The sequence below is a fragment of the Dendropsophus ebraccatus genome, chromosome 9, assembly GCF_027789765.1.
Source record: "Dendropsophus ebraccatus isolate aDenEbr1 chromosome 9, aDenEbr1.pat, whole genome shotgun sequence".
Lineage (NCBI taxonomy): Eukaryota > Metazoa > Chordata > Amphibia > Anura > Hylidae > Dendropsophus > Dendropsophus ebraccatus.
This window is the reverse complement of record NC_091462.1, coordinates 98629448-98650338: the sequence shown is the minus strand read 5'-3', so window position 1 is coordinate 98650338 and position 20891 is coordinate 98629448. Positions and strand designations below refer to the sequence as shown.

Sequence of the window (20891 nt, the reverse complement as noted above, 5' to 3'; positions counted from 1 at the left end):
AATGTGGCCGCCATATTAAAAGTTTTTCCAATTGGAAGGTGGTCATGTAACATATCATAGAAGACCACAGTTGTCTCAGACATCGATTGCCACGATCCAATTTGCAATATGTCTTGTGGTTCAAAACTTATAAACACAAGAGATATTGGGAATCTGACTGTGACTATTGATTTCTGAGACTATTCTGGTCTCCTCTGATATGCTACATTATCACCTTGCAGTTAAAAACATTTGCTTGATCCAACATGGTGGCTTTGAAGATGGTGGTCATGTTCTAGACAATGCCTAAAAATAGGCCCCCCTCACCCATTACTTGCTGGGGTATTCAGAAATCTCATTTTTTTCTTTCTTTTCTGAAATTAAAGGGGGTGTCCTGAGACTTTTATCTCGCCCTGTATTGTGCCTCCTTCATGCCAGTATTTAGTGCCTGCTGTTTCTGTGACTTTTTGCAGGACCGCCTCTATTTTGTGATGGAGTATGTCAATGGAGGTGACCTCATGTACCAGATCCAACAAGTGGGGAGATTTAAGGAACCACACGCAGTGTAAGTATCTTCTTCAGCTCCGAGGCGCCATTAAAGGGGTACTCCAGCAAAAAGCTTTTTCCCAGTAATTGAAACCCATTACAAAGTTATATAACTTTGTAATATGCTTCAATCACATATCTGCCCCTCTTCCCTATCTTCCCCCCACCCCCACCAGGAAGTGACATAAACTCATTCTTACCTAATGACGGAAGCCATTTTTCAGCGCCAGAGTACCCCTTTAAGATTTGAGGCTTCTAATAAAACAAAGAAGATACAAAAACTATGTTCCGAAAAGGAGGAATGTCTGAGAGCAGAAGCAATGCTCTTTTTAACCAATTGGTTTCATTTGCACTATTTCCACTCAGTGCCACCCTTGTCAGTGGCTGTGTATGGTATTACAACTTAGCCCCACAGTGCCATTCTTGTCAGTGGCTGTGTATGGTATTACAACTCAGCCCCACAGTGCCATTCTTGTCAGTGGCTGTGTATGGTATTACAACTCAGTCCCACAGTGCCATTCTTGCTGGTACTGCAGCTTAGCTGTACAGTAACACTCCTGTCAGTCTCCTTTGTTTGGTATTAAAACTTGACCCATGGACAAGAGTGGAGTGGAGTCCCAGTACTAGACACAGGCCATTGACAGGAGTGCCGCTGTAGAGCTGAGCTGCAATACCGGTCACAGCTTGTGCACAAGAGTGGCACTGTGGAGCCATGTCTGGTATTAAGCTTAGCCTCTCAGTGCCATTTTTTGTTTCTGTAGCCAAGTACCAATGCCAGACACAGCCCAAGGACAAGAGTGGTGTTGTAGAGCTGAGACATGACTTTTTAGTATTTGTTATTGAGTCTAATCCCCACAGTGCCTCTCTGGTCAATGATCTATGTCTGGTATTGCACCTCAGCCCTAAGAGGCTGATCTGCACTACCAGATACAACCCATAAACAAGAGGGACACAGTTTCTGCAGAAAAACATCCAGCCCCATTAAAGGGATTATACAAGATAAGAAAAGCATGGCTGCCTTCTTCCAGAAACAGCGCCACACTTGTCCACAGATTGTATGTGGTGTTGCAGCTAAGGCCTATTCACTTCAGTGGCACTAAACTAAACTAAACCCAACCCATAGACATGTGTGGTAGTGTTTTTGGGAGAAAGCAGACATGTTCTCATTCTGGACAACCCCTTTAAGTCACCTAATCCCATGCAGATCTGGCGTTTCAGCTGTAAGCAGAGACGACCTTTAAATCCGATTTGTCGACTAAAGACTATAAGACTCGTCTCCGCGTTGCTGGAGCGAAGGGCTGAGGATCCCACTGGGGAATATTCAGTATTTTTTTTTTCCACTCTGGAAGAAGAAAGGCAAAGTAATTGCTATAAGGAGGGAGCGAGACGTGGGAACGGAGAACACTGTAGTCTTTGGGAGACTTGTAAAATATCTGAAAGTCTTTCTCTTTTTAAGTTGAGAATATTTTATGCTGATTTATGTATTATGCAGAGAGGCTCCACGTTACCAAGATTTTACTTGTATTGTGTCGTGCGTTTTCTGGATGTCTCGCTGAGCAAGTAATGTTCAGACTAAAGTCTTAGGAAGCAGATGATGTCTTCTTAAAGCAGTGTTCAGAGCCGCAGGTTAGGGAACACGGTCCTAAAGAGACACTCTTAGCAAAACTTATGCCCAGTGCAGGCCCTGAATGGGCGGAGCATAACACAGGGGTTCTCTGAGCTCTGTTTTATGCTCCACCCCCTTTATACAAGCGGTCTGTATGATGGGTGTCAGGAGCGCCCCCTGTCATCTCTCTGGTTGCAATGTTTGACTTTTCTTTTTCTTTCCTTCTAGATTTTATGCAGCAGAAATAGCCATCGGGCTGCTGTTCCTGCACACTAAAGGCATTGTATACCGGTATGTCCAGCTATTTCAATAATTGAGATTGTCATCCCTGTCACTGACGGTATTGGACTCCTATCAGTCTAGCTGTGTGCTCTGCCCTGTCCCTAAATTAATACAATTTACAGAGAGAATTACCTGAGTAACTTTATACTCCAGAGCTGCACTCACTATTCTGTTGGTGGAGTCACCGTGTATATACATTACATTACTTATCCTGTACTAATCCTGATGTACACCCTGTATTATACTTCAGAGCTGCACTCACTCTTATGCTGGTCTGATCACCAGGATAATAGTGAATACATCTTTTCAGTATAGTACAAGCTGTAATTCGGGTAAGGAATTTATAAATAATGTAATGTATGTACACAGTGACTCCACTAGCAGAATAGTGAGTGCAGCTCTGGAGTATAATACAGGATGTAACTCAGGATCAGTATAGTATAAGTAATGCATGTACACAGTGACTCCATCTTGGATCACATATTCCCCCTGCTCTTAGCTTGTATGGTTGCAGGACCTCCCATTATTAGATGATTAGATAGATAGATATTGGCACTGTGATTGGACACCTGTGGTCCTCCGGAGCTTAGCAGCATACCTTCAGCTTCAGCGAACCCTAATAAAGACACATGAAGGCTTCGCTGTAGCTGAGGTCACATCAGCGCTTACACGTCTGATCCAGCACATGAATAAATCAGGAATGCAGCGGTAATGTGTGGCGGGGTCTCATCTCCACGGCACGAGAGAGAGTGGGGACGAGAGAACTGCAGGCTACACACCCACTCACACACACCCACACAAACCATACAGCTCCATTAGATCTCTGTGTCTGACATGCAAGTATCTGACCATCAATATTACTTATAATCTACAGATTCTCCTGTACCGATGTAGCAGAGCTGAATTGTTGTATAGTATGTAAGTGTACTAAAAGGGCTAACTGACAAATCCCCTTCTGCTACATCTGTAGAGCCCCCATTAACTTAGAGCCCTGCCTCTAACCTGTCCTCCTAGGGAAAGTTCTAGAACAGGTAGTTGTTATCTAGCTAAATAGCAGTCTATCGGGTTACCACTGTAGTGGCCGTTACCATAAAGCTGTGTCTGGTAAGTAGAGAGTAAGAGTCGGTGAGGAGTGCCAGGAGCCAGACCCCCAGCATTCCGATACTGATAGCCTATACCTTGGGTGTCCAACCTGTGGACCACCAGCTGTCGCAGAGCTACAGGGCTGGGTGGGAATTGTAGTTGTACAACAGCTGCAGGTCGGACACCCATGGCCTATAATATAAGGGTGGGTTTACACTACGCAATCCGCACGGATAAGTTCCAGCAAACTCCGTTGCTCGTACCGGTTCACGGCGCGCACATATCCTCCGGCTCCAAGGCACCATTCTATGGCTGGGCCGATTCCTCTGTCCGCCGAAAGAATTGACACGTGGGATCCGCCCATGCATACAATAATGTCCAACGCGCGGGCGGATATGCGCGCCTCCGGGAACGGGTAGGAGCAACGGAAACCGATGGAACTTATCTGCGCAGATTCCGTACTGTGAACCCATCCTAAAAGTCTGATCCACTCACTCTTGGGGGGGGGGGGGGGTGCATCCAGTCCCTCTAGAAAAAAAAAATTCATTTGATCTAGTGGCTTCTTGGCCTGATCTGTCTACATTTGACCCATTGTTGTGGTTTCTAGTGGTCTCCAGGGAATACATGGCAGAGGTGGGAGTGGGTGGATGACAGCAGCCGCGTTCTCTGAGCATCCAATCCATTATGAAGTCACGTTCCTCCCGAGAACAGTCATGTCCAGGTCAGGGTCAGACAGAGACCTTGAGTGCATTTTTTTCTCTATTCTTTTAAAGAGACAGTACTGCTTTTTTTCCTATTATGGTATTGCTCTTTTGTGCTCCTGCGTGGCTGAAAAAAGCTGCATGTCAGGACCGAATATCCTACACTGTGGAGAACATTCTGTGTCATTGTTTCCTATTATGGACTATATAAGTAAGTGAGCTACAATTGCACTTTGTATGGAGATACAAAAAACCAGCGCCACACCTGTCCCTAGGTGGTGTTTGGCATTACAGCTCTGCTTCATTCACTCCAAAGAAACTAAACTTCAATATCACGCACAAACTCGCCACAAGAGTGGCGCTGTTTCTGGAAGAAAGCAGCCATGTTTTTCTAAGCCTTGATAATCCCAAGATCTTTTTTACATGGACAAGTTGTCTGTACTTTTGCTTCAAAGAACCCGTGGTGCCCCATTTATTGGCAATGAATTGGCCCAAATGATCACTGGATTGTTGGTGCGGCCGTTCGCTTTCATCATTGTCGGCAACACATCCTCCAGATTTGCTGCCAGTCTTGATAATTGTCCCTCCTTGTGTATACAGCTCCTGTGCAGACCTAAATGTCTCCATGGTAACAGATTACAAACAAACCCTGAGCAGTCTAATTTTGCAGTGATACTCCCTATAATAAGAAGAAGTAGGGAACAGATTGCAGAAACAATGACTGCAAGATCGAATGACACTGATCTGTAGTCTATAGCAATGGATATTCATAGACCTGCATGGGAGCTGTATACACTAGCATTAAAGGTAAGATAGTTGTAAACAAGGGGCAAGAACAACCAAACAATTTTTTATTGCCTCAGTGCTAAAATATATTCCTCTTCCTTGTGTATACAGCTCCTATGCAGACCTATGAGTCTCCATGGTTACAGACTACAAACAAACTTCTGTGTAGTGTGATCTTGCAGTCATTCTTTTTTCCATCTATCGTTGTGTGCACACAGCCCCTATGCAGACCCATGTCATGCTTACTGACTACAACCAAACCAAATAGTCTGATCTTGCAGTGGTACTACCTAGATTAGCAAGAACTATGAGATAGGTGGAAAAGAAGAATGACTGCAGGATCAGACTACACAGGGTTTGTTTGTAGTCTGTAACCATGGAAACAGGTCTGCATAGGCGTTGTGAGCAGATAACCATAGATTTTAAATGAAGACTATTAATGTTAGTATTCCATAGTATCTGTGCATATTCTGCTATTGAAAGGCACATAGAGAAACATACTCATCACATAGAGAAAACACCCATGTAACCCTAACATTCTGTACCACAAAGTAAACTGCTGCAATTTCCTACTTGCTGTACACTGATAATCCTTAGCTATGTCCCTAGCATTATAAAGGTCTCCCCTGCTGTATAATCTACTCTCCTCCTCCCAGGGACCTGAAGCTGGACAATGTCATGCTCGACTCAGAAGGACACATCAAGATTGCAGACTTTGGGATGTGTAAGGAGAACATGTGGGACGGGATAACAACGAAAACCTTCTGCGGCACCCCAGACTACATTGCTCCAGAGGTATATATATGTATACTAGATCCTGACCTGCACTGAATTATCATATCTACAGCAGTGCTCCCTAACCTGCGTCCCTCCAGCTGCTGCAGAACTACAGTTCCCATCATGCCTGGGATGGGAATTATGATTTTGTAAGGTTCCCCACCTAAAGTGTATTCGGATTGCCGAGCCCGAATGCAAGTGCCTGATCTCAATGGCAAATGGGCTGTGTACCTTTAAGAGCTGCGTTCCAGGCTGCTGTCCCCCGAGGCTGGTCCTGTTGACAGAATTGTCACACATGATCTCACACTTCATGTTTTTTTGCTTAGATAGTTGGATGTGGCATAATAATGTGTGGCATTTCTTTCTCTAGCTTTACCAGTAGATATACATTTATACTCATGGTTAGAAAACCCTACCTTGTGTTTGTATAGAATGCACTGGGTAGACTGGTAAGGGCACAGCCTGGCATAGGATACAGAGAATCTGAATTATCCGAGTGCAGCTATGTGTTTCTTATCCTGTATAACACCATCAAAATATATCCCCTATTTACAGGATAGGCCATAAGTAGCTGATAGGTGGGGGTCCCCTGGGTGTCCACAGTTCACCTTGTTCTCTATAGGACTGTGCAGATAACCTAGGGGGACAAGAAACCTCCATTCTTATGATCAGTGGGGTCCAACCTATCAGCACTTACAACATCACGTTGGCCCTTTCCAGCTGTTGCAGAACTACAATTTCCATCATGCCTGGACAGCCAAAGCTTTGACATGAGCGACCCATCTAATGGTTGGGTGATACTTTTTAATCTTGGCATAAACTCCTTAAGGAGAGCTGCCACAAAGAGTGTCTCTGGAGGACCTGACATGTCCCCAACATCCTAATAATTTCAGTAGGCACCGTGTAATACTTTATTCCTCCTGTGGTGGTGCTGTAGGGAAATTGAACATTTGTGAACAAGGGCCCTAACAGAATATGGTAGATCACTAGAGGTTCCAACAGAAAGACACCCTGTGATCTCTTTATTTTTGAGGTCTTCTTTTAACAAGAAAAGGAACTCGATATTTTTTGATCCAGAAAATATAGGCTAATAGTCTGTTCAGTTATCACTATATGGAATTCTTTGGAGGGATCAGGGAGAAGTTTGGGTAATTTTCTATGGTCCTTACAAAGATGAGCCACAGGGACCCCTTAAAGCGACTCTGTACCCACAATCTGACCCCCCCCCCCCCCCAAACCGCTTGTACCTTCGGATAGCTGCTTTTAATCCAAGATCTGTCCTGGGGTCCGTTCGGCAGGTGATGCAGCTATTGTCCTAAAAACAACTTTTAAACTTGCAGCCCTGTGTCAAATTGGCGTGGCCTAATGTGTGTGTGCCCTAGGTTTGCACCGTGTCTCCATCCCTCCATCTCACCCTCTTCAGCATTAGGAACACTCCTGGGCAGCATTTTTCCTATTGCTCACCTGTCTGAACACTGCAAAGGTACCTTAATGATCCAACACATGTGCAGTGTTCACACAGGTGCTGAATATGATAAATCCTGCCTGGGTCATTCCTTATGGTGAAGAGGGGGGGGGGGGAGGGGCAATGCAAGCCTAGGGCACAGACACTCTAGGCCACGCCTATTTGACACAGGGCTGAAAGTTTAAAAGTTGTTTTTTAGGACAATAACTGCATCACCTGCTGAACGGACTCCAGGACAGAGTCGCTTTATATTTGTACTGTCATTTATCTAAACTTTTGACCATTCATCCAGACATGTTAAAAGTTTAGATTGCATTGGGTCTCAGTATTGAGACTTACTGCAATTTATAAGGGCATGAAGTGCAAGGTAGCGTGCTCCACTCTGACCGGTCATAAGATCTGACTTATTCTCTTCATAGTCTATAATGGAGTCAGTCATTCTGATGTTGCGGCTGCTCGGGGAGTGGAGTACGCTACTTTGCACTATACCCACTTATGACTAGTCATCGCAGCAGGTCTCAGCACTAGGACCCAGTGTGATCTGGACCACACAGATCACACTGGACAGTACAGCTTTAACAAATTGGCTCCAAAACTGCATGAAGGTAATTTTAAGAAGTTTTTTAGTTTGGGAGGGAGCAGGGGGGCTACATGTATAACTATAACCACTCCCCAGTCTGTTCTAACCTTTGTTTCCCTGCAGGGAAAAATGCATAATAGTCCATCTATAGTAAATCAATGGAGGTGTATTGACTGGCATCACAGTCACATAATGGACAATGTGTTATGGAAAGCCATACAGTGACCTTACTGGGCAAATGTACTAAACATGGGGGTTTAAGGCCGCCCTGTGTATTTACTGTAGAATTACCCCCCATGAGTCGTGTCTGGTATTACAGGTTAACCCAATATGTCTGGGGGATAGCAGCCACATTTGTATTATCCCATCTAACATGATACTTCTTACCTTATCTTTTATTTTATGTATCATGATATATTGTCAGCACTTTTATATTTGGGTTACAGATCATCGCCTACCAACCGTACGGGAAGTCTGTGGACTGGTGGGCCTTCGGTATCCTGCTCTATGAGATGCTCGCTGGACAGGTTCTAGCTGCTTTATACTCTCCTCTTTGTGTAGACTCCATCTTTACTATAAGTTTGTGTCTTTCTGCTCCATCACTCACTCCCGATCTCTTCTATAGTTCCATATCTCTGCTTGTCTCGCCCTGAGGTGTAGTGACCGCTTCCTCCCCCGCACCCTCTCTATGTTACAGGCTCCGTTTGAAGGGGAAGATGAGGATGAACTATTCCAGTCCATCATGGAGCACAATGTAGCGTATCCCAAGTCTATGTCCAAGGAAGCTGTGGCAATATGCAAAGGGGTATTTATCCAAGTGTTGTGTGCATTCACTGTTTTACTTATGCTTTGTCTGTTTCGCTCATGCTTTTTGTTTTGCTCACACTCTTGCTGTTTCACTTGCACTGTTAGTTTTGTTTGTGCTGTTATTGTTTGTCACACATATTGTTTTGATTGCGCTTTTTGTTTCATTATTCCTCTTTCACTTGCACTCTTTCCTTTATATTTTCGTTTGCTCGCTCCCCCTCTCTCTTTTGCTCGCTCCCCCTCTCTCTCTTTTGCTTGCTCCCCCTCTCTCTTTTGCTCGCTCCCCCTCTCTCTCTTTTGCTCGCTCCCCCTCTCTCTCTTTTGCTCGCTCCCCCTCTCTCTCTTTTGCTCGCTCCCCCTCTCTCTCTTTTGCTCGCTCCCCCTCTCTCTCTTTTGCTCGCTCCCCCTCTCTCTCTTTTGCTCGCTCCCCCTCTCTCTCTTTTGCTCGCTCCCCCTCTCTCTCTTTTGCTCGCTCCCCCTCTCTCTCTTTTGCTCGCTCCCCCTCTCTCTCTTTTGCTCGCTCCCCCTCTCTCTCTTTTGCTCGCTCCCCCTCTCTCTTTTGCTCGCTCCCCCTCTCTCTCTTTTGCTCGCTCCCCCTCTCTCTCTTTTGCTCGCTCCCCCTCTCTCTCTTTTGCTCGCTCCCCCTCTCTCTCTTTTGCTCGCTCCCCCTCTCTCTCTTTTGCTCGCTCCCCCTCTCTCTCTTTTGCTCGCTCCCCCTCTCTCTCTTTTGCTCGCTCCCCCTCTCTCTGTTTTGCTCCCTCCCCCTCTCTCTTTTGCTCCCTCTCTTTTACTCGTGCCCGCTTCCTCTCTCTCTTTTGCTTGCTCCCTCTCTCTCTTTTGCTTATGCTCGCTTCCCTCTCTCTCTCACTGCACTGCCTTTTTATCTATTGTTACATTTATTTTCTTTGGTTACACTTTAAATATATTGGAGCCATGTTTGTGATACTTATACAACAGCAACAGTCCGCACACCCTTTAAATAATACTGTTGGGTGCCAGTGCAGAAGGATTCCTCAATCCCATAGTATATGTAGACAGAAGCACTGCACTTCCAAAAGGTTGTATGCTCGTGAAAGAATTTTATTCAGAAGAGAAAAAAGATGTCACAATCCAACCAGATCAAGATACAAGAAATTATGCAAAAAGGTAATGCTACTGGCGACGTTTCGGTCGTGCTTCCGACCTTCCTCAGGCCAATGTAGCCATACTGTAAATCAAGTGTACTGCGAGAGAGATCTGGTGGTGATCTGATTACCAGATCTCTCTCGCAGTACACTTGATTTACAGTATGGCTACATTGGCCTGAGGAAGGTCGGAAGCACGACCGAAACGTCGCCAGTAGCATTACCTTTTTGCATAATTTCTTGTATCTTGATCTGGTTGGATTGTGACATCTTTTTTCTCTTCTGAATAAAATTCTTTCACGAGCATACAACCTTTTGGAAGTGCAGTGCTTCTGTCTACATATGTTTGTGATACTGACGTACAGAAATCCCAAATTCCTTTCTCAGCATTGCGTGTGAACTCGTTCCAGATCCCACATTAGAATCACTTTTATAATTCATCCCTCCTCAGATTCCTGTAATCTGCTGCCTAAAAACCTTTCCTAATTAAGAGACCTTTCAGGGCCCATGTTGTCTGCTCCCTATGTAGCACCTGACTCTCACCTCCGCACACTCATTCCCTCCGAGGAAGGGGGGGGGGGGTTGTCTATAATGGTTTGTGTGTGTGTGTCACGTCTGTTTAATGCTGCATGAATGTAAAGTGAAGTGACGATGATCCAAACATCTGCTCGGGGTGTCCCTGCGCTGGCGCTCAGCGGCCTCCTGGCAGGAGGGGCATTGGGATTGGTGAAGTGGTAAATGCTGATGGATGTAACTATCAGACAGAATAAGTTCCTGGCTCTGAACACCGACGTCATGTGCTGCAAACACACAGCCACGGCTTGATTGTAGTACTGTAGTGACTCGATTATCATCCACATGGCATCCTGGTGCTTGTAGTGTTACAGATTAGTACTGAAATATTCTAGCAAGACTGCCCACCTCTTCTGTGCAAACAGCAGTGAACAACAAAGCATAGCACGCATGTAGGGTGCACATGAGCTGTATGCATGTAGGGTGCACATGAGCTGTAGGCATGTAGGGTGCACATGAGCTGTTGGCATGTAGGGTGCACATGAGCTGTAGGCATGTAGGGTGCACACGAGCTGGCACATACTGGCAATGTATACATGTAGGGTGCACATGTGCTGGCACATACTGGCGATGTATATATGTTGGGTGCACATGAGCTGTAGGCATGTAGGGTGCACATGAGCTGTAGGCATGTAGGGTGCACACGAGCTGGCACATACTGGCAATGTATACATGTAGGGTGCACATGTGCTGGCACATACTGGCGATGTATATATGTTGGGTGCACATGAGCTGTAGGCATGTAGGGTGCACATGAGCTGTAGGCATGTAGGGTGCACACGAGCTGGCACATACTGGCAATGTTTACATGTAGGGTGCACATGTGCTGGCACATACTGGCAATGTATACATGTAGGGTGCACATGTGCTGGCACATACTGGCGATGTATATATGTTGGGTGCACATGTGCTGGCACATACTGGCGATGTATATATGTTGGGTGCACACAATGGCGATGTCCAATCATTGTAGAAATACTGCAGTGTTCCTCTCTCGTGTAGGTGTGTAGATGAGGGCTTGCCAGCCTCTGGAATATTTAGCCAAAAATGATACACACCCCACTCCAACAGATTGCTGATAAAGGTTTTATCCATTTTTTCAAGAAATGTAGATGTACAGGTAATATTCACCCAAACGTGCACACAGGTCCTGGTGCCTTACATGAGGATTGATTAATTCATACTCAACCTTCAGCCACATGTAGGGCTAATAGTGGCAATGTTGGGTTTAAATAAACTGGCACATACTGACAATATATACATGTTGGGTGCACATGAACTGGCATATACTGGTTATGTACATGTTAGGTGCACACAAGCTGGTCCCTTGGTTGAACTGGATGGACATGTGTCTTTTTTCAACTGTAAGCTGGCACATACTGGCAATGGGTACATGTTGGGTGCACACATGCTGGCACATACTGACAATATACACATGTTGTTTGCACAGACTGGTGATGTACACATAATCTGGCTCATATTGGTGATGTACTCATGTTGATTGCACACTATCTGGCTCATACTGGTGATGTACACATGTTGGGTGCCCATGAGCTGGCACATACTGGTTATATACACATGTTGGGTGCATACGACCTGGCACATACTAGGGATGTACACATGTTGGGTGCATATGACCTGGCACATACTGGTAATGTACAGATGTTGGGTGCACATACTGGTGATGTGCACATGTTGGGTGCGTAGGACCTGGCACATACTAGCGATGTACACATGTTGGGTGCACATGACCTGGTACATACTGGTGATGCACAGACACACATGGATCAATGCACTGAAAGCTCCCAGCACAGAGGCTTATGGAGGCTGATTACAATCGATCTACTCCTCCAACGCTCTCAGAGACCTAATAGGAAATGGCTGGATAGTGCTGGTGAGCTACAAAGTGCTATGGGGCACTGAGTCATGCCCTTTCTGCCAAGCATGTCTCTCTGATCCTATGTCCACCCCACCCGCCTTTTGTGTGCGTTTGGTGCTTTTACCTTCTCTTTTGCTTTTCCCAGGTTTGTCCCTTTAAGAGATCATAGACTGTAGACTCGCTCTTGATTTGATGTTTGTTATTATGCAGATCAGTATTATGGCTCTGTACCTGTTAATGCTGCAGCTTCCGCTCCCCGCAACAGCACACATCTGTGTAATCGCCCTACTCTGCAGTGGCACAAAGCAGCGTCTGTTCCTGTGCCCGCCGCACATCTGCTCCTCTCCTGTACTCCTCACATCCCAGCCTTACACTTCTTCCATCTCACTAGCAGCCATATCAGTTGCTAAGCAAAAAGCATTCGCCACAAAAATGGGACTTGTTTAGTAGTAAATATACTAGCGGAGCACAGTAAAGTGGGAAGGGGGGGGTGTCATTCTCATATGGGCAAATGCTGAAAATCAGGCATTGGGCAATCAGAATTAGGCTCTGTTTAAATACCGTGGAATTGGGAGTTTTTTTAAATTCTGCACCTTAGACCAAGAGCAAATTGTCCATTCATTGAGCCAACTCCACAAAGGAAGTTATTGGGCCCAATGCAATGCCCATTCATTTCTGCCATCATAGGAGATTCTGTTGCTCATGTCCCATCTAAAGTGTATATTGGTATTGTCATGAATGGTCATCCCAGACTAGTGGACATGTCTTGGAGATGTCTTCTAGGGTGCGTTCACATGGACAGGATCTGCTGCAGATTTTATTCTGTGTTCAGTCATTAAGTCACGATGATATCTGCTGCGGATCCTGTAAATGTGAACAGACCCTAAGGGCCCTATTCCACCGGACGATTATCGTTCAGATTATCGTTAAATCGTTCGAATCTAAACGATAATCGTTCGGTTGAAATGCAGTAACGATTAACGACCGAACGAGAAATCGTTGATCGCTTTATAAGACCTGGACCTATTTTTATCGTTGCTCGTTCGCAAAACGTTCGCAAATCGTTCGCATTGAATAAGACATCGTTCGGTCGTTCGCAATAGATACGAACGCAATATCGAATAAATACGGAAGAAGAAACGATCGCAATTACGATCATAAGTAACGATTATCGTTCCATGGAAATGAGTGAACGTTTTCAGGTCTTTCGCAATAGCGGTCGTTTGAGATCGTTAATCGTTAACGATTATGCTAACGATAATCGGCCGGTGGAATAGGGCCCTAAGGGTGAAACATTTAGTTATAATAAGTTGGGTCATTAGCAGAGATTGCAGTCACATCTGGCGTCACTGGCCAAGAAAATGATTGTTGTTTTCCATAGTTGTGAGAAGCGACCATGAAGGTCTACCTCTCATTCCATAAGATTCCCCCTTTTACAATGACTCCTGGAATGCTAGCAAATGGCATCACCTCTACCACCATTGCATGGTCTCTCTCTTTCACTTGCCTGCTTCCAGTTTTGCTCATATGCTCTCCGTTTCACCGTCACACGCTCCTTCTTTTTTTTTTACGTGTTCGCTCTATATGGCACCTGCACTCTTTGTTTTGCTTGCTGCGCTCTCTTTTGCTTGCACACTCTATCTCTCTGTTTTACTTGCACACTTTCTTGGTTTTGCTCTCAGCCTTTTTGTTTCAGTCATGCACTCTGGCTCTCTCACACACTTTGGCCTTCTGGTTTGCTTGCATGCTCTCTGGCCCTCTGCGTTGCTTGCACGCTCTGTTGCTCTCTGCTTTGCTTGTATGATCTGTGGCCCTCTGGTTTACGTGCCCGCTCTGTGACCCTCTGGTTTGCTTGTATGATCTGTGGCCCTCTGGTTTACTTGCACGCTCTGTGCTCCTCTGGTTTGCTTGCACGCTCTGTGCTCCTCTGGTTTGCTTGCACGCTCTGTGCTCCTCTGGTTTGCTTGCACGCTCTGTGCTCCTCTGGTTTGCTTGCACGCTCTGTGCTCCTCTGGTTTGCTTGCACGCTCTGTGCTCCTCTGGTTTGCTTGCACGCTCTGTTTGCTTGCACGCTCTGTGCTCCTCTGGTTTGCTTGCACGCTCTGTTTGCTTGCACGCTCTGTGCTCCTCTGGTTTGCTTGCACGCTCTGTGCTCCTCTGGTTTGCTTGCACGCTCTGTGCTCCTCTGGTTTGCTTGCACGCTCTGTTTGCTTGCACGCTCTGTGCTCCTCTGGTTTGCTTGCACGCTCTGTGCTCCTCTGGTTTGCTTGCACGCTCTGTGCTCCTCTGGTTTGCTTGCACGCTCTGTGCTCCTCTGGTTTGCTTGCACGCTCTGTGCTCCTCTGGTTTGCCTGCACGCTCTGTGCTCCTCTGGTTTGCCTGCACGCTCTGTGCTCCTCTGGTTTGCCTGCACGCTCTGTGACCCTCTGGTTTGCTCGCACGCTCTGTGACCCTCTGCTTTTCTCTCACGTTCTCTAGCCAGCCCAGAGTCTATGGGACCATCCAGTGCCTCCAGTGTCTCAAGCTTTTCCATTTTGTGTAAAAAAAAATTTCTTTGCAGCTTATGACCAAGCACCCCGCAAAACGGCTAGGCTGTGGACCAGAAGGGGAACGAGACATTAAAGACCATGCTTTCTTCCGATACATAGACTGGGAGAAACTGGAAAGAAAAGAGGTGCAGCCTCCATATAAGCCAAAGGCGGTAAGTTGGGTGCTGGGTGTCCGTAGAGTTCTGTATGTCTGTGCCTTTGTGGACACTGTGGATGTGCGGTGTATGTTTTGCGTCTCTACGGCATTCTTCATTTGTGTGCGTTACTTCACTTTATCACTCCGTGTGTGTTGGTGACCAGTTTTGTGTATGTCTGTGCACAGTATGTTTATGTTGTGCCACGCTTGGTGTCTAACGTCAGAGCAGTGTTGCCAACTTGCAGTGATCAGTGGGAAGGCCCTTGGTACCCCGACTTATATTCTCAGTTTTTGTCCCTCACTTTTTCTATGGCTAGTCTACCAGAACAGAAATCCAAACCCACATGATCCTGTAGGCAGACCACCGACCGTGTCTTTCTAGGCAGTTTTCGTGGTGGATCTATCCACAGCAGTGCAGTTAGCCATTTTGTAAAAAACATCAACATTCTTGAGGATCCAACAACCATCTTTTTCTTAGGAACCTGTATGGTACTTGTCTGGTTGCATTCTCATTCCTTGCTTAGCCAACATCTAGTGCCATGGCTTTGGTAGCCTTGGCAGCTTAGGAGTCCTACACTTTTCTCCCTGTCAGCATCTTTTTATGCCAACCACATGGCCACCATTCCTTCCATACCTTTCTCCAACCCCTTTGCCGGTATGTGCTACATGAGTATAGAACGCATTGGGCTCTGTCCACATTTGCATCAGAGGCTCTGTTCCAGTCCATCTCTATTCTTCCCATCCAAACAACGCATACCGTGATGGAATCCATGGTAAGTCAGTGGGGTTCGTCGTGTAGCTATGTAACTAAGCAGCAGAGGATGTACTAACTGTCTAGAGGCTATAGGCTCTGCACTTGTCACAGGAGCTTACAATCTACTCCACAACAGCACTGAACCGCACATAATTGACCCTCTTCAACCTTCCCAAGTTATGTGGATGGCTATGGGATAGTGAGATGAGAGCGAGGAGGAGGTGGCGGCGGTCGAGTCACGTGACTTACCCCTCCCCGGCTCCTGTTTGCCTTTCTGTGACCTATTTTAGCGTGAGCAGAAGAAGCTGAAGCATTCTGACAGTTTACAAGACAGCAGCGGTCTGAATAATTTAATCTTTGTAGTTTGCAGTTACATTTATTAAAAATGTACCATCTGTTTTGTTGCTTCTTTCTGAAAGGTATATAATGCGGCGTGCCTCAATTACATAACGCCGCGACATACAACCCATGGCTTCAGTCACACAAATGACTGCGGTAATAGAGTCGTCATCCTCACAGCCCAAACAAGGTTCACAAGCCAAGACTACCAGCTCCATCCCCCTCTAGTAGACCCCCGCCTCACACTATGGGTCGTGCAGCATCCACCAGTATTAATGGGCCCAGTAATGGCCTCACCCATAGAATTTAGCTGTTCATACCGTGAAAACAATGCACTGCGAATATTCAATCGTTCCAATCCCTAATGGGGCGGGAAACCTAAGGGGGGAAAAATTTTTAATATTTCATGTTCCCCCATCCTATAAGCGGATCACAGGGCATCCTGCTGCTGGGACCAGAAGCCATCTAGATATTTCTGCACCCGGGGAAAAGGTTCAGTTTGAAGCCCAGACATCTCCGGGTCCTCACTGTGCCAACAGTTCCTCATGCTCTAAACTCTGGAAAGCTCCTCCTAGTGTCACATGCTACATCCTGTGAATACTGCCACATACTGCACCCTCTAAATATAATACTGCCACATACTGCACCCTCTGAATATAATACTGCCACATACTGCCCCCTCTGGGACCCCCATCGATCACAACAGAGGTCACCCTGAAAGGACGGAGTGGCATGCTTGGCCACCACTCCATTGGTTGTTATAACACAGTACTCCGCTATGTTCAAAACTCCCATAGATAGTAAATACAGAGTGACTCAAGGGACAGTAGACTTTATGATCGCTGGGGGTCCCACCATTCAGACCCCATAGATAGTTATGCTGTAAATGGGAGATTACAGGGGATAACCAGTTTTAAAAATGAACCCCAGTAGATCCATTATGCATCATGTAAACATGGAAGCCTAAAGCCTACCAAAATTTTTAAATTCATTCATAGAAGAAAGATTCTTTTGCTATGCATCTGTCCCTGAGAAAACAGTGGGGGGCAGTATATGCCAGGGGGGTTATTGGAGGGGTCCCCACGGCACATAGAATAGTGCAGTATATGTAGAGCCTGATCTGCAGGGTATGGTAATGTTAGCGAGGCCTATGTCTCGGAGTGGCACCCCCCCTTTCCTATGCTCTAATTACACATGCTCTCATGGCAAATCTCATCTTGTCCCATTTAGCACCTTCTCGTAAGCGCAGGGTGTCTGGGACAGTTTGTCACAGTCAGGCAAGCATGAAGGTAAATGTGTAAATAAGTGAGGGAGAGGAGGAGCCCGCTCGGCTGGTGATAACTAAGCTGAGACGTCTCCGCAGCAGAGAAGGCACTTGACACTCCGTAACCGCTGCTCTATTGACCCAGTGCTGTTCCTATCTGAAATCCTTAGCAGGATGCCTAGTTATACTTTACAGTACGGGAAGAGATGTGTGCCTATTCTACCTCAAGTTGCACTGTGGTAGTCACCCAGGCAGACCCAGACTTATTGTCCATCCTTCCAAAAACTCCACACAGGGGTGTGGAGCTGCCTTGACCAAAGATGCATCCAGAACTTAAAAGGGTACTCCAGCGGGAAAAAAAATTCTTTTAAATCAACTGGTGTTCGAAAGTGCCAGACATTTGTAATTGACTTCTATTAAAAAATCTCTACTCCTCTAGTACTTATTAGCTGCTGTATGTCCTGCAGGACGTGGTGTATTCTTTCCAGTCTGACACAGTGCTCTCTGCTGCCACCTCTGTCCATGTCAGGAACTGTCCAGAGCAGTAGAAAATCCCTTTAGAAAACCTCTCCTGCTCTCCAGACTGAAAATAATACACCACTTCCTGCAGGACACACAGCAGCTGACAAGTTCTGTAAGACTAAAGATTTTTTTTTTTATTAGAAGTAAATTACACCAGTTGATTTGAAAGAATTTCATTTTGCTGGAGTACACCTTTTAAGGTTAGAAACTGATAAATTATGAACCGGTTCAGGGCCTTATAGAGTCATTTAAACCTTACGGCAGGATCTCTGACTAATGCAGAACTACAGGTCCCAGCATGTGCTGTCAGGGCATGCTAGGTGCTGTAGTTCTGCAACAACTGGAGAGCCTGCATTAGGGTGTACAATATGGGACCACAGTCTGTCCCCTATTTTGGGTTCTTTATAATATTACCATATACTGGATCCATACTATACAGTTATGTGTTGGCACCATTAGGCCCAATTCACACTTTGCATTTTGTGTGTTCGATGTTTTGTTCTTTTATAAGAATAATCCTCACAAAGAAGAGAGCTGATATACATATTATAGAAGACATGGCGCCATCCCATAGAGACAGATTACCGTATTACATGTGCAGAGCCTATAACCTCTAGATGCGCAGTGGAGCTTAAGGTGACAAATTACTAATGTTAGCAGAACCCTAGAATAGTAAGATAACGGACTGTCAGCATCACAGGTCCTAGCAAGCAGCAAAGAACATAAAAGAATCCATTGCTTTTTAAGGCGGCCCTAGCATAGATTGTCTTTCAGTAGGGATATAACCTTGGAAATACCACCTTTTAAAGAATCCAAACATGATTCGTAGGACGCAGTCTGCCCCACTACTTATATGGAATGTTAAGAGGTGACCACCATCTCAAAGACATGACCACAATTTACATAGCAGTGCAAGAAGTCTAGGATTTCCCTATCTGGATTGAAGCCCCGCCCATGAGGAGCCTCAGAACAATCAATTTTTATTTATTTTTTTGCATTTTTTTTTCTTCATGCAATATTTATAGTTGGCTTCTGTGTGCACCACCTATAAATATGAGTAGCATAGAATCGCTCTTTATCTGCATATTCAGACTTGCACGTTGTTTGTCACAGGAAGGACTTCTGGACAGTAAAGTCCTGTTAATGCGGGGCTGCCTGTGTTTTATTGTTTTCCTGCCACATACCCCTTCCCGTGTCTGTATAGCGGCTAGTTAACAGGTACATGCTCCCCTGTGACAAATCTGATCGATCACATCCTCTGCCAATTCCCACGTGTCGCTTTTATGTTGTCTTTCTGTTTTGTATCTATGTTGCTTTCAATGTAAAGAAGTCTTGATGGCTTTAGATCTATATATTTTCTCTGTGCCCGGTGCCCTGTGAGTTACTGCATTTATATTTTGGGTGTACATGGAAGATGCCTGTAGTTATACTTCTAGGCTGGTAAGACTCCTGTCTGTCCTCAGACCCCGCACTGTTCATGATCAAAACGGGGGAAAATCAAGACGATTATATTGTTAAATAAAAGGAGTGAGTTGGAGTTTTTTTTCCCGCCAGAAACAGTGCCATCCTGCCCCACAGGCTGTGTGTGGTATTACAGTTTACATCCTTTACTAGAAAGAGGCTGAGCTGCAATACCAGACATGACCTATTGATAAGGGCGGCACTGTGTCTGCAGAAAACAAAAAGCAAACCCTGTTTTTTCAATGTAATGAAGATCCCTAAGACTCCAGGCTTCCAATTTAAAGAGTTTTTTTGGACAAAATAGACCGATGAACTATCGGTGGCCATCGCTACACCGTAAACGGAGCCAACTTTTTCCAGCCCCATGCACTGTGTAGAAAGAGATAATCGTAAGGGCTGCTGGATACGGGATTTATGAGCTATTATGTAGATAGCTCATCAGTCTATTTTGCCCCCCAAAAAACCTTTTAATAAAGATTTGATTATTTAAGGGCTATTCAAGCCATTAGCATTCATGCCCTATGGACAGGATAGCGGATAAATGTATGGCCATGTGGTGTCTGACCGCTGGGACCCTCCTGGTCTAGACTAGGGATGGGGAACCTTCGGCCCTCCAGCTGTTGCAAAACTACAACTCCCATCATGCCTGGACAGCCGAAGCCAAAGCTTCGGCTGTCCAGGCATGATGGGAATTGTAGTTTTGCAACAGCTGGCGGGTCGAAGGTTCCCCATCCCAGGTCTAGAGTCTTCTTTTGGAGTAGAGCAGTCCATGCACTTCTTCGTTATTCCATTCATTATTAGGGGAACTGCTCGTGTAGAAAGTTTAGCTATCTCCAAATGGAGCAGCGTGCCCATGCAACCACTGCTATATTCCAACGGGAGAATCAGGACACCATTCTCAAGATTGGGGAAGGTCTTAGCAGTCGGACCCCTTCCATCATACACTGATCCCCAATCCTGTGGGGAAAACACACAGCTAAATTCTTGCAAAAACAGCACCACCTCTGTCCTCAGGTTGTGTGTGGTATTACAGTTCAACTGCATTCTTTTTAATAGAACTGAGCTGCAAAACCCCCACACCCAGCCTGAGTGGTGCTGTTTCTGGAACAAAGTGGCCTTGTGTTTTTTTTTTTAAGCCTGGACAACCCCTTTAATGGCTGGAACACCCAATTAAAGGGACAGTCTTAATGTAGTTTCAGACTGGTATAAATATATTTTAGTGTCCATATTATGACTGCAACACCTAGTCCTCCAAAAACATCTGTCCCAAAGTTTAATCACCCATCATAGTTTAAGTAGAACCATGATGGGGGGTGTTCTAGTTTTGGGGTCTAGTGCCTATAACAGGGCTGTTACCCATGGCAACCAATACTTATAGGGGGGAGATTTATCAAACATGGTGTAAAGTGAAACTGGCTCAGTTTCCCCTGGCAACCAATCGGATTCCACTTTTCATTTCCCAAATAGTCTATGAGGAATGAAAGGTGGAATCTGATTGGTTGAGCCAGTTTTACTTTACACCATGTTTGATAAATCTCCCCTATAGTGTTTTAGTGGTGTAGACCACTTTATAGAAACAGTGATCTGATTGGTTGTCAGGGGCATCACTACTGTTTTGCATACATTTCCATAGCTATACCCCAACCCCACTGCTTCCATGTCTTACCCGTATGTAGTA

General features: G+C 45.5%; 1 protein-coding gene across 2 annotated transcripts in view; it reads left to right on the top strand.

Annotated features, from left to right (window-relative positions):
• Positions 1-20891, top strand: part of PRKCB (protein kinase C beta) — a 143924-nt gene that overhangs the window by 120574 nt on the left and 2459 nt on the right. For both annotated transcript variants that reach the window (XM_069983997.1, XM_069983998.1), the window contains 6 exons: positions 453-544; positions 2360-2422; positions 5640-5778; positions 8252-8332; positions 8503-8610; positions 14749-14889. In XM_069983997.1, the coding sequence (XP_069840098.1) occupies positions 453-544; positions 2360-2422; positions 5640-5778; positions 8252-8332; positions 8503-8610; positions 14749-14889 (624 nt within the window). The remainder of the gene's footprint in view (positions 1-452; positions 545-2359; positions 2423-5639; positions 5779-8251; positions 8333-8502; positions 8611-14748; positions 14890-20891) is intronic.